The 14,831-nt window shown below is 44.9% G+C and overlaps 1 protein-coding gene across 2 annotated transcripts; it reads right to left on the minus strand.

The window, feature by feature from the left end:
* Nucleotides 1-5,905: 5,905 nt before the first annotated feature.
* MAZ (MYC associated zinc finger protein) lies at nt 5,906-12,921 on the minus strand. 2 transcript variants are annotated; one of them, XM_044302848.1, is made up of 6 exons: nt 11,445-12,921; nt 9,076-9,824; nt 8,901-8,964; nt 8,638-8,809; nt 7,588-7,789; nt 7,126-7,231 (listed from the first exon to the last, which is right to left on the minus strand). In XM_044302848.1, the coding sequence occupies exons 1-5, from the start codon at nt 11,475-11,477 to the stop codon at nt 7,599-7,601; spliced, it is 1,209 nt and encodes a 402-aa protein (XP_044158783.1). In that variant the 5' UTR covers nt 11,478-12,921; the 3' UTR covers nt 7,126-7,231; nt 7,588-7,598. The 2 variants fall into 2 exon arrangements, with proteins under 2 accessions (XP_044158784.1, XP_044158783.1); XM_044302849.1 differs by lacking the exon at nt 7,588-7,789 and having other exon boundaries at nt 5,906-7,231; nt 11,445-12,910.
* Nucleotides 12,922-14,831: the final 1,910 nt, after the last annotated feature.

Genomic DNA, 14,831 nt, shown 5'->3' on the forward strand with positions numbered 1-14,831 from the left:
TACAAGGATATAACTACTATAATACTGCCCCTATGTACAAGGATATAACTACTATAATACTGCCCCTATGTACAATAATATAACTACTATAATACTGCTCCCATGTACGAGAATATAACTCCTATAATACTGCCCCTATGTACAAGGATATAACTACTATAATACTGCCCCTATGTACAAGGATATAACTACTATAATACTGCCCCTATGTACAATAATATAACTACTATAATACTGCCTCCTATGTACAAGAATATAACTACTATAATGCTGCTCCTATGTACAAGAATATAACTACTATAATACTGCTCCTATGTACAAGAATATAACTACTATAATACTGCCTCCTATGTACAAGAATATAACTACTATAATACTGCCTCCTATGTACAATAATATAACTACTATAATACTGCCTCCTATGTACAAGAATATAACTACTATAATACTGCTCCTATGTATAAGAATATAACTACTATAATACTGCTCCTATGTACAAGAATACAACTACTATAATACTGCTCCTATGTACAGGAATACAACTACTATAATACTGCTCCTGTGTACAAGAATATAACTACTATAATACTGCCTCCTATGTACAAGAATGTAACTACTATAATACTGCTCCCATGTGCAAGAATATAACTACTATAATACTGCTCCCATGTACAGGAATATAACTACTATAATACTGCTCCTATGTACAAGAATATAACTACTATAATACTGCCTCCTATGTACAAGAATATAATACTATAATACTGCTCCCATGTACAGGAATATAACTACTATAATACTGCTCCTATGTACAGGAATATAACTACTATAATACTGCTCCTATGTACAAGAATATAACTACTATAATACTGCTCCTATGTACAAGAATATAACTGCTATAATACTGCTCCTATGTACAAGGATATAACTACTATAATACTGCTCCTACATACAAGAATATAACTACTATAATACTGCCTCCTATGTACAAGAATATAACTGCTATAATACTGCTCCTGTGTACAAGAATATAACTACTATAATACTGCTCCTATGTACAAGAATATAACTACTATAATACTACTCCTACATACAAGAATATAACTGCTATAATACTGCTCCTATGTACAGAAATATAACTACTATAATACTGCTCCTATGTACAAGAATATAACTACTATAATACTGCGCGTATGTACAAGAATATAACTACTATAATACTGCCTCCTATGTACAAGAATATAACTACTATAATACTGCTCCTATGTACAAGAATATAACTACTATAATACTGTTCCTATGTACAAGAATATAACTACTATAATACTGCTCCTATGTACAGGAATACAACTACTATAATACTGCTCCTACGTACAAGAATACAACTACTATAATACTGCTCCTATGTACAGGAATACAACTACTATAATACTGCTCCTACGTACAAGAATATAACTACTATAATACTGCTCCTATGTACAGGAATATAACTACTATAATACTGCCTCCTATGTACAAGAATATAACTACTATAATACTGCTCCTATGTACAAGAATATAACTACTATAATACTGCTCCTATGTACAAGAATATAACTACTATAATACTGCTCCTGTGTACAAGAATATAACTACTATAATACTGCTCCTATATACAAGAATATAACTACTATAATACTGCTCCTATATACAAGAATATAACTACTATAATACTGCTCCTATGTACAAGAATATAACTACTATAATACTGCTCCTATGTACAAGAATATAACCACTATAATACTGCTCCTATGTACAAGAATATAACTACTATAATACTGCTCCTATGTACAAGAATATAACTACTATAATACTGCTCCTATGTACAAGAATATAACTACTATACTTAAAATCGCACTGACCAGATAGGTTTGCCCCCGGCTCTGATTTCTTGGCCCCCCCACCAGCCTCCAGAGCGGACGTGCTCTCATCTGACTGCTGCAGACCATTTGTCCTGGATTTGTTGGTTCAGATTTGCCTTCGACTTTCTGTGGAATATTTCCACAGTGAATCCATTGTGTGTGGACATATCCTAATGCTGCCCTCTGTTGACAGCGGCTTCGTGTGGGTAGATGCCGCCAAACCCCTTTGTCAAGTGCCAACCTTGTTGGGCTAAAAAAAGAAAATGATGAATGCTGTACAATTGCTCGCAATCGGTGCGGGTAGAGGGACATCAGATTGGCAGTGGTAAAAAAAAAAAAGTCTGGAAATTGATTTTATTGTAATAAACGTCTGGTCAACACCGCTTTTCGGGGTCCCTGCTGCGTCCCCCCCATGTCACGTTCCAGAGACAGGAAGCCTTTTGCTAATTTGGTGTCCATCTTCCTGCTTTCATCATCCTCCATTGACAAGAATACGGGACTGAACATGGAACAGGATTTCCTCTGAAGATCGTCAGACTTGTAAATATTGCGTCTCAACGCAGCGACTAAAGAAAACTGGACACAACTGGGGATTTAATATTTTTACTAAAATTCAGATGGTTCATAAGCAACAATGAGAGGTGAGACAGGGCGGAATACTTTATATACGGAGACCCATTATATGACACTGAGAACAGAGAGGGGAGAAGAACATGATATTTACTAAGATCAAGAAGAAAAGATCCTGGAGTGACAGACATCGGAGGTGAGCAGAGAGATCGTCACCTCCAGGACAAGTTAAGAAAACTTTTTTTTTTACTTTTTTTTTTTTTTAACAGTTATCAAAATGACAGATTTTCAGCAGTTTTCAGTATTTACAGTGCGAGTTGCATGTGACACATACATTATATACAGGCTGTAACCTACCCCCTGTACACATTATATACACAAGGTCTCATGCACCCAACATCGAACCTGTGCACACACATACGCATTGTATTACCAACAAAAAAAAGATAGAAAGGGACTTCCAGGGCGCCCTGAAACATTGCCTCCTTTCAGAGAACCTTCGATCCTGCCCTTATTAAAAAGATAAGCTGCAGTTTGGCCCTTTACGAGTCCATATACAGGTTCCAGGACAACATGCAGGGCACCAGAGACAACGAAGGGTTCCAATGTCCATGGGAAGAGTCTGTATAACGATATGTACACAGGCTTTCCTTCTGGAACTATACACATATAAAGTTTGTACAGAAAACTGCTGCCTTCATCCAGTCCCTCAATCTAAGAAAAATAGACTAAAAACTAAATAAAAAATAGTGGCCACCACCACCCAAGACTCCAAGGTCCCAGTCATCGTGAGGAACCGCATCTAGTAGGTGCAATTAAACTACAGGACTCGTCTGGACTTGGTACTGTGGATGGCCAAACATGAAAGCTAGTGGACTTATTCGACTTCATGAAGGAACCCAACTCAAAGACCCGGTAGACCCTTCACAGAGCCACAGACTGGACTCGGTATAGGTAGGAGCTGTAGAATACAGGATCAGGTCCAACATGGTTAAGGGTTTCTACTGTCCAATGATCTGAAGGGCTTCATCCTAATTTTGGTAACATATACTTAGACCCGGCATTGCCTTTGGGTCAGGGGGTTTCATATGAACGATTCATATGATCTTTCGCTCATGCCCTTCCTTTAATATGATGTCCATTATTGTTGGCAGTGCGTTCCGTTTACCAGGGGATGGGCTGGAGACAAAGAACAATATTTAGGTCATCCTAAAAGAAGCGATCCCTGACAGACATGCAAAATATATATATATTTTGTTTTTTCCCCTATCTCTGGATGTGTTTACACGGGGCAATGATCAGGAACAAACAGCCATCCTTTAGTAACTGCAGGGTTTATGCTCGCCATCGTTGTTCTGCTCCGTCATATAATACATTAGATCCAACCTTCATGTGGCCCTCACTGGAACAGTTAATGTCCTTATCCATGGGGCCAGTGAAGAGACGAATGATCACCTGTTCCTTTTCATTGGCCCATGTAATAAAGCTAAACCAATGGCAATTGAGCTGCCCCATCATCGACAGGCGCCCGATACCGGAAGGAAACATGCCCTTGTAAAAGGAACCTTAGGGTTAAAGTCATGTTCTCATTCCTGATACCTATCTGGACGTCTGATGAGGGGAAGCCACAGGAGCGTGTAAATCCAGGCTTCTTTTAGACATAAACTTCTGTCTCTCTCTGACTAATCTAATTTCCCGAGTATTTGTCAGCAGATAGAGAGACATATTAGATCAAGAAAACATTAGGTCATAAAATAAATCATGAACGATGCAGAAGTTGCACTTCAGGGACCTACAAGGAACATTCTGCACTCTAAAACCTTATGTATGAAGGGTAGGAATACAGATCTTACCCCAAACACATTAAAAGGTAACTAAACTTTAATCAAACGCAAGTCACAGTGATAGATGAGAAGTTTTGAGATGGACCCCCCCCCCCCCATCACTATAACGAGGGGACAGAAGAGCTCCTTTGGCTTTTGCTCTGTTCTGGGAGCCGATCACATGGTGTATGGACCCCCCCAAACATTTGCTGTGAGGTTCAGTGGGCACAGTTATCAAATGAGCACTTCTGTCCCCAATGTGTGGGCGTCTCATGACCCAAACCTTCACCGATCGAAACTACTGAAGTCAAAAGTTTTATAAAAGTTGAGTTACTCTTCAATCTCTTGCCAGATTTCATTTTCAAACCAGTCCCAGGATTGAATGTTGGATCTTTCGGAAACTCCATTTTTCTTTCTTTTTGTTTTTCAAATGAGGCTCAAAGTTTGGTTCCAGCCCAGCCTGGTAGTTCGCATTATACAGATGAACAACACTAGTCATACGGACATTTTCGTTTGAAGGAATTTAATCTAATAACCCACGTCCTGTCACCTGCCCATTAGCCGAGGCAGTGGCGTCACCTTACAAAAGCAACATAAAGACATACAGTGAAGTATGGCAGAAGGTTGAAGTGGGCATGAAATGGGCAAACACCAACTAAATAAAAAAATGCAGTAACTCAACCACACCACTGGTAGAGACCTGTGTACGGCTCCAAAGGTGTATAGGCAAGGGTGTCCCGGCCCCTGGTCATGACTATTAACATCTACTCTGGTTCTGTGGGATCTGAAAATACATTAAGCTTCACAGTAATGGCAGCACCATGGTGGAGCAGCCGCAGGAGCTGCTAAAAATATATATCTATACCCTTTCTATGCTAAATCTGCTCCTTTTAAATTTCTAGTCTGTGTTATTTCATATTATATCCTATCTTTAAGAAACCTTTAAAAAAAAATAAAAAATATAGGAAAACTAGAAGGGTTAAAACCTAGAACTTATATGTAAAAACCCCGTGATCTATCTGATGGTTGGGAGACGTATGGCCGGAAATTTAGCTCATAGGATACAATTTCTTTTCTGAACAGTCAGACACAATCCTAAAGAAATTCCCGCAGCAGATGATGGGTGGACTTTTAGGGGTGGATGGATGTGACCGACCTCCATTTCCTGAAGCCGTCACCATATCATTAAAGGGGACTGAAATTAACAAAATCCCAGCTCATTAGAAGTACGAGCAAGCGCAGGTGTTCTACACCTTTGAAAATGAACAGGATTATGATGGTGCCCTTTCATAACTTCTCTAAAAATCCCATCTATAGGTCACTTCTTGACTGGAGTCCATAGACACGGTGGCACAATATGGTTACAGGACTATGCTCAGAATGGCCACATACATTCTTGGCCCACAGTCGGGGTCATCACCGCTGCGGCATCCTACTTGAGAGAGATGCTAGACAAGGTCATTAAACAGGTCGGAGACTGGAGCAGGGATGAAGAGTTCAGCTTGGGCCCCCCTTTTCCTCAGAAGCCTTACTGCTGCCTGAGGCAAATATTGTAACGCCCACCCCCCCTTGCCAAATTTTTTTACCTCACCCCTTCTCTCCAGCCAGAGGTGTAACTTGACCAGCATGCACTTTCTATAATACCGGTGCCTTCTTATGTGGCACAGGTCTTTGGGCCCCCTCAAGCTCCTGGGCCCAGTAGACACTGCTACCTCTGCACCCCCTATAGCTACACCTCTGGCACAGAGGATGCACATCCCGTTGATGTTCTCCACAGAATGGTTGTCAGGGCTGCCCGTAAAATAGGCCAGAGCTGTCCCCAACACAAGCACTGCAAGGCCCGATTCTGGCCACATGTGGCACAGGTAAAGAGACATGGGATGGTGGGATTAACTTATTGCAATCAAGGGCAATGAGATATTAGGGAAACCTGTCTAGAGAGAAGAGGTCTACCATCTCCTCCTACTGCGGTCAGCATAGTCCATGTCCCATAACTGTCCACCTCGTCTTATTCACCTCCCTCTGCGGCCCAGAAGACCTGCATCTGCCTAGCACCGTCATGCTCCACTTCTTCTGGACCTATGCTCGTTGTACCACTACACCAATCCACCATCCTCACAGTGACCTCTTCTGTTCCAGCCTTCATCTCCCATAACTAAGGGCTTGTGCCCACAACGTCCCGATGTTTCACTGGAAAAATATAATAATTCACACATCTAGTGTCAAGAAATACTAATTATTAACAAGAGCAGCCTATCAGTCTGTCAGTGCCACCTGCAGATCATTGCTCCTTTCTGATATCCCTGCAGAGCATAGTCTTGTCTGTACTGACCATCTCACTGTCCTTGCATTTCCCAGCTGGTTAACAGCCATCAGTACCTGCTCAGTCATTGGTTTCAGTGCAAGGCGTTATTACATGAACTCCATGCCAGGTCCTCTGCTCATGGAGGGGATGGAAAGTCACAAGGAACATTAAGTCTTACAAACATTACACTCTTCTTGCAAGGACACGGGGTGTGTAGTGTACAAATCAGCCTTCAAGCTGGTGCCAACTTGAACAATGGCTAGCAGTGAACTTGGGGTAAGAGGGTACTCGAAAGTCATCCTTGGGGGCCAAGCTGTCAGTAAGGTTGTCAATTCCTAGATATCTGGTCACCTTCTTATTAGCCTCATGGTTTTAAAGCCTGGAGGACAGAAGGTGGGAGGAGGGTTACAAGCAACCACTCTTCCAAATATGTGTGTCTGAGATGGGGGAGCTACAGACCCCCAAACACTGTACACAAGCACATCAGAAGAGAGCGGAATCGTTGTCTGCACCCCCCTCCAGGAGTGCCAGTCACCAGGGCTGTGTGGACATCATGCCAGGAACAGCAGCGTTCGGAAGCACAGCAGTTACAGCGGCCGTCGGATCCGCGAGAGGGCAGACTTGGCAGGTTCCTGTGCGGGAGGAGAAAGGGAGAGGATCGATTACTGGGTTGCACATGACCCGGAAGTGCAAAGGTGGGAAAGGATAAAGTCATCCGATTAGAGATCAAATGAAAGAGGTTGATTTAAAAACATATATGCGCCACAGACAAATACAATAAAGCATCTAGATAAGCAGAGCGGGCAGGGGGAGCAGAGGCTACAAGGGTATCTCCAAACACAACCATCAATGACAGGCATGCTACAAGAGGAGGTATGGAGGACTCTAGGGCATACCCCAAAACCCAGCAATGCTCAGCACAGCCTCCAGCTACCAACAATGCATACATCCCCAGGAAAGGGAAAGGAAAAGGTAACTAGGCTCTTGCCTTAGCTGTGGTCACTGCAGTGGGGGTCCCTCAGCAAGGCCCGTGGCCCCCGACATGGCGTGTGTGTGCATGTGGCCGCTCAGCTGTGCCAGGGTTTTGCAGTGAACGCTGCACAACTTGCAGAGGAAGCTGTCTGCCCGTGGGCACACCAGACCGTGGTGCTTCACCGAGTGGACCCGCAGGTACGCGGCCGTGGCAAAACCTACACGGGGGAGGAGAAGCACACGCCACTTTAAGGCCGGCCCACAGGCATCACTCCATCATTAGAAAGTGATCCACCTCATCAATGCATCCACCCCATCCTGTAAAGAGCTGTTACCCCCAATGGAGAACCAGTAAACATGAAGTTAAGAGATTTTTGTTTAAACCCCTCAATCCAATTTCTGAATATGTTCATCCTCTGCTTCGTACCGTCACCGCGGAGACACTGAACAGGAAAGCACTGCTTACATCTGTGCAACAACAAACGGGTTCATCAGTAAGGGGCTTGGGCTAAAATTTCTAGAGATGAGGTGTTTAAACAAAAAAATAAATAAAAAATATGTCTAATTTGTTTACTGGTTCTTTGAGACAGCCAGGCCCCACCCCTGAGGAATTCTCAACACACACACCCCTTCCCCCAAGGATCTCATTAGTTCTTATTTTATTGTTTGCAATAAACAAAAGTTCATCTTGTGCTGTAAAATTTCTTGTTCTGGTACCGGTGGCAAGAACTACACGTCTTTTCACAGAGAGGACCTTCCAGATATTCTACCAATTATAACTGGTTCCTTAAATACATAAAGATGACGACCCCCCCCACCCACTTTAATATGTTAGTAAAATTATCCTTCCATCCCATTAGGCAACCATTCACACGAATGACATCGGCCATTCACATCTGTACAGAAGACCACCCACCCCTCTATTAGAAAGTGTTTATACATAGCCATGAAGAGCATCGCTGGATATTGGGATATGCCAGATTAGGGGCTTTACACGTGTAGTGGTGTAGTGTTCCATTGAGCGGCTGTTACATGTGTAACACAAAACACACCACTGAAGACTTACCTTTGTTACACAGTTCACACACATGGTTGGGACCCTGGTTGTGGACCTTCATGTGGTCGGTGATGTAGGCAGCACTGAGTAGCTTCCCACACACATGACAAGGAACCTTCTCCTCATGTCGCACCATATGAGCCCTTAGTCGGTCTTTCGTAGCGAACGCTGCTTCACAGGTCTATAGGAAAAGAGGAGAACACAAAGATGTAAACATGACTCCAACCAGTACATCAGAGTGAGAAGAATGCGGCACAAAACTTCCGAAGTACCTGGCATTTAAAGGGACGCTCTGTAGAGTGAACCTGTCTGACGTGACTGTTCAAATGATCCGGACTGAAACACAAAGAGATTTCGTCATAATGGGATCAGAAGAGGCATACAAGATTACCGAGAAGACAAGGAGGAAAACCAACAGTACCAGCTTCAAGCTTTACAACATCTTACCGGGAGAATCCTTTTCCACAGTGGCTACATATGTAGGGCTTGTGCACGGTCCCGTCGTGGGAGCGGACGTGGTACGTCATTCGGTCCTTGCGCTTAAAGCGTTGTTGACACACATGGCAGGAGTAAGGCTTCTCATCGGAGTGTGACAACTTGTGACGGTTCAGGTGGTAAACATCCCGAAAAGCTTTCCCACACATCTCACAGGCATGGTTTTTCCGCACCTTTTTAGCTGTAGGTGACGGCCCGGGTAGAGGCAGCGTGGAGGGAGACGAAGGAACCTCTAGGGTTTCTGCACCGGTCGCAATAGTTCCGGCAACGCTGAGCAAACTGAGGGGTACCATCGTTGGCATTTTGACCGCCGGCTGCGCTCTAGCAGGTTTCGTGCCCGTGTGGATGGCTTCATGTCTTCGTAGATTATAGCCATTCTTAAACTCTTTTGAGCACAAGGAACATATGTAGGGGCCTCGACTCTTAGACTTCTTGGGAAGTTCCATGACTGGATGCAAAGGGAGACCAGTGGAGACCTGGGAAGGCTGAGATGTAACTGGGGTCGACACCATCTGCTGTTGGATGGACAGACCTGGCACCACTTGCTTGAGGGCAGCTGTGTCGACTGTGGAAGGGTGTTGGGGTGCCATAGTGTGCACCATGGTTTGTGAGGTGAGGGACCCATCTGGAGGTGCAGTAACAGTTGCAAGTACAGGTAAAAGCTCAACTTGTAGGGGTTCAGCCGGGGGTGGAGGAGGGGTCTAAAAGGTGGAGAGAGAAAACAAAAATGAGACAATGTAGATTCATATCTACTAATATGTTCTCGAAAATGTTCTCCAAGTTTCCAAAATAACTATTGGGCAGGGTCGGGGGTTCTTCAACCATCCACACACGTCTATATCCAATCAAGTCTCATCAATTTAGATGGGGTATGAAGCTGGACATACACATGAAATGGCTTCAGGCCAAAAACTCATCCCCAACAAGATGCTTGGCTCGGGCCGAGTGTGCATGTTTATTACATTGTCTATCCTCCTGCAACCTACATAGGCCACTGCTCTCCGAGTCACCAGAGGTCCCCTGAACCTCAGTCCCGATTGCCACCTGGTATACAGAGGTTCCTGGTTATGGCAACCTACATAGACCACTGCTCTCCGAGTCACCAGAGGTCCCCTGAACCTCAGTCCCGATTGCCACCTGGTATACAGAGGTTCCCAGTTACGGCAACCTACATAGACCACTGCTCTCCGAGTCACCAGAGGTCCCCTGAACCTCAGTCCCGATTGCCACCTGGTATACAGAGGTTCCTGGTTATGGCAACCTACATAGACCACTGCTCTCCGAGTCACCAGAGGTCCCCTGAACCTCAGTCCCGATTGCCACCTGGTATACAGAGGTTCCCAGTTACGGCAACCTACATAGACCACTGCTCTCCGAGTTACCAGAGGTCCCCTGAACCTCAGTCCCGATTGCCACCTGGTATACAGAGGTTCCCAGTTACGGCAACCTACATAGACCACTGCTCTCCGAGTCACCAGAGGTCCCCTGAACCCCAGTCCCGATTGCCACCTGGTATACAGAGGTTCCCAGGTATAGGAGGTTACACTGTGGGGTCCAACATCAACGTACCTGCCACCCCACAGCAGCTTACAGAAACAAGAGTGCAAGCTGTTCAGACCAGTCTCATTTCAGAAGACAAGGTTTCCATACAGTTATGTTTTTTAATTCAGCTCATTTTTTGTTTTTGGTCGCAGTGAATATTCGCCATGCAGTAGGTACGAGCCTGTGTAACCCCGCGCTGCCCTGAACTATTTGGATGTTGCTATATATAGGGTGTACGTACCCTGCCTATACAGCAGCTCTATCTAGATGTACAGACCCCACAAACCCCATCTGAAGAACGACCCTGACGCAATTATCCATTTTCTGGTGCCGCCAAATCCTATTAATGCATTACACAACGGCGTGTCAGCCCTCCATGTATGTTATAATTGTGCACGGCCCAGGACATGCAGGCGCTGGGTGAGGACCTCCGCCTGCGGGGAGTATATAATATTATCCCCTTGCAGTGAGCCTTGCTATTTCTATGAAAGGAAAGAGGGAGAGGAAAACGACGGGAGGGAGGGGTGGTGATTTAAACACCCAACACCATCTCCTCTCCTCTCCCTCCCTCCCTGCAAAAAAAATACACACTCACAAGGCAGAAGAAGATGCAAATGTGCAGGGCTCCGCGGCTTTCTCCGCTGCAGCCATTTAAAGCCCCTTTATTCACAAAAGACGGAGAGACGAATGCATGCAGCCCAATGCACAAACAAGGCTTCCTCCTCCTCCCCCACCCTGCAGCACCCGCACCGCACACACACACACACACACACAGTTACCTGGAATATAAAGCTGGTCCAGTTTGCATCCATTTTGCAGAAAAAAAATAAAATCTCTTTTTTTTATATATATATATATATAAATATTTTGTGCCCTGCTCGCTCTCCCCCCTCTCCCTGGCTGAGGACTCCCCCTCCCTCCTGTGCCTTGTCTGCTTTCTCTCTGTCTCTCTGGCAGATCAGTGCCCCCTAAAGGCTGCTTTTTCCTCTTGATTCAAAAGGGAAAAAAAAAAAAAAAAAAAAAACACTATAAAATACACACAGCATTGAATAAAGAATGATCAGGGCTGCGGTGACGTCATCGCCCCCTCCCTCCGCGCGGCCTCCACCCCCTCCCCGCACACAGCAGGATGGAAAGCCCTGCAAGGGTCGGATGGGACTTTTTCTCTCTCCCTCTTTTTTCTCCCCCCGAAATCTCCCTCCTCCCCTTGGAGGTTTTAGTCGTGCATTATTTACTATCCAAAATATGGCATCGACTGTGACCTTTCACCCTGCCGCTTCCCAACCCCCCTCTGCAATAAAAGAATAAATAAAACAATTCCAGATGGAAAAACCAACAATAACCTGGGCGCTAGATGCCCGGGACCCGCTGCAGCAGCAAAGCAGCGACGTTTTGCAACATTGTATCTTTTTTTCTTTCTTTCTTTTTTTTTTCCCTCTCCTGCAGATATGGACTGAACTAAAGATAAACAAGGGAGGGGGGAGCGGACGGCTGCGCGGCGGCAAAATGGAGGGCGAGCATTGTGTAACGGAGAGCCACGAGGAAGGGGCAGCGGCTCCTCAGTCACCAGCTGCCCGCACGGGGTGAGCCCGCCTGTCTGCCCCGCTCTGCCCGCCCGTCTGCCCCGCACCGACCACTATCGGCAGCAAGTAGAACGGATTACTGCGGCGTCTCCATGCGCCGCACAAAGAACCACCCCCCTTCCTCCGCGCGTCAATGGTCTCGTCCGCCTGCATTGATCAGCGGCTCGGCTCTTAAAGGGGAAGTGCAGCTCTTCCTCCTCCCCCTGGGCTGAAATATTTAGTTGTCGGCTGACACTTCGGGCGGCTTATTTCTTAAAGGGGCAGCGTGTCCTATTGCTGGTGCATTCTACACAATGGCGGGGGCGGGGGGTGTAGTGTGACACAGTAAGGGCAGCGCTGGTGTCAGGGCTCCGAATTACAAGTTGTGGATCTCCATAGAGACAAACCGCGCCGCAAGAGTCCAAACTGTATCGAAAAAAGCAGAGGTTAATGAAGCGGATTTCTGGATCATTTCTGACTGAAGACGTCAAACGTTTACGGAATTAAAGGAAGTTATTCTGCCGTGTTTGTGAGCGGCCGATGCGGGTCACGTGACCCCCGACGTCATCCACCAGGCTCCGACGGTGACGTCTCGTGTACAGGCTTCTCCCCGGGAGGGGCCCGGCTCTGTACACGAAACGTCAGCGCCAGTGTGCCCGCTCCCTCCTTGTGATCCACCAGTGTGCCCGCTCCCTTCTTGTGATCCACCAGTGTGCCCGCTCCCTTCTTGTGATCCACCAGTGTGCCCGCACCCTCCTTGTGATCCACCAGTGTGCCCGCTCCCTCCCGTGATCCACCAGTGTGCCCGCTCCCTCCCGTGATCCACCAGTGTGCCCGCTTCCTCCCTGTGATCCACCAGTGTGCCGCTTCCTCCCTGTGATCCACCAGTGTGCCCGCTCCCTCCCTGCGATCCACCAGTGTGCCCGCTCCCTCCCTGCGATCCACCAGTGTGCCAGCTCCCCTGCCTCTGCGTCTGGCAATCTTTACCAGCTTCAGCAAGTTACCATTGCCCTACTCCACCAGCCATCAGAAACAAAACCACCCCCAGGACCATCACAAAGCATTGTCCGTCATATAGATACAGTGCTCATATAGCTTAGATACATATAGCGGTCATGTAGCTTAGATACATATAGCGGTCATGTAGCTTAGATACATATAGCGGTCATGTAGCTTAGATACATATAGCTGTGATGTAGCTTAGATACATATAGCCGTCATGTAGCTTAGATATATATAGCCGTGATGTAGCTTAGATACATATAGCTGTCATGTAGCTTAGATACATATAGCCATCATGTAGCTTAGATACATATAGCCGTCATGTAGCTTAGATACATATAGCCGTCATGTAGCTTAGATACATATAGCCGTCATGTAGCTTAGATATATATAGCTGTGATGTAGCTTAGATACATATAGCTGTCATGTAGCTTAGATACATATAGCCGTCATGTAGCTTAGATACATATAGCCGTCATGTAGCTTAGATACATATAGCCGTCATGTAGCTTAGATACATATAGCTGTCATGTAGCTTAGATACATATAGCCGTCATGTAGCTTAGATACATATAGCCGTCATGTAGCTTAGATACATATAGCCGTCATGTAGCTTAGATACATATAGCCGTCATGTAGCTTAGATACATATAGCCGTCATGTAGCTTATATATATAGCTGTGATGTAGCTTAGATATATAGCTGTGATGTAGCTTAGATATATAGCTGTGATATAACTTTGGCGTCCATTACACACGAGGCCGCATCATATCTAGGTAATTGTGCACACAGACGTTTCTAATCTTCCTCCCTCAGAATTAACCCTTTGCATGTGGCACTTTATTGTATCAATTACCTATACCTCACTGTATTTATATGAATGTCATCTTTTGTATTATTTATGATGATTAATAGTAAACACTCAGCTTATTGTAATGTTTTACTGGCACATTGTATGTTTATTTACACTCATTTTTAATATATCTTTATGATTGCTGATGTGATTTGCATATTTGCACATGGATTTGTTTGTATGGATTGCTCACTTGGATGCAGTTCCTTGCTTGAGAAAGGCTCTCGTATAGAGCCGAAACGTTGCCTTGCCATATGGGGTGAATAAAGTCTTTTTCTTTTTTGTCAGAATTTTGGAGTGCTGCCTGCTTTTTATATCTTGTATATTGGGAGCTTATTCCCATTGGGCTGTGCACCCAAGGTGGGTCATTATTTTCCTTTTGCCAATGCTGCCTTTTTTTCTTTATTTATATAGAGAGAGAGAAAGATGTAGATATAGATCAGTAAATATCATCTCTATATATGTATATAGTTACTGATCTATCTCTCTCTATACATTTATGATATCTACACCTTTATTTAGTAGTAATTACATTTGTTATTATCCCAATGACAGTTTTTTTAATGCAAAGTTAGGATGTGCAGAGCAGGGGGCGGGTGTCATGGAACCATGAACCAGACGTACAACAAGAGATAAGTGGAAAAGAAGGCTTTATTGAAAATCAAGCTGTAAGGCAAAAGTCCAAACGGATGGCTAAACCGAAGCAGGGTCTTGCGAAGCCAGAGGTCAGGAACCAGAAGGGTAGTCAG

The sequence above is a fragment of the Bufo gargarizans genome, chromosome 8 (assembly GCF_014858855.1).
Source record: "Bufo gargarizans isolate SCDJY-AF-19 chromosome 8, ASM1485885v1, whole genome shotgun sequence".
Classification (NCBI taxonomy): Eukaryota; Metazoa; Chordata; class Amphibia; order Anura; family Bufonidae; genus Bufo; species Bufo gargarizans.

Excerpts from the sequence above, each read along its gene's own strand:
- MAZ (XM_044302848.1), bottom strand. The coding sequence starts at position 11,477 with ATGGATGCAAACTGGACCAGCTTTATATTCCAG. Across the intron at positions 8,965-9,075 it reads TGTGGAAAAGGATTCTCCCG|TCCGGATCATTTGAACAGTC; the intron begins GTAAGATGTTGT and ends TTTGTGTTTCAG. Across the intron at positions 8,810-8,900 it reads AGCGTCCCTTTAAATGCCAG|ACCTGTGAAGCAGCGTTCGC; the intron begins GTACTTCGGAAG and ends CTTTTCCTATAG.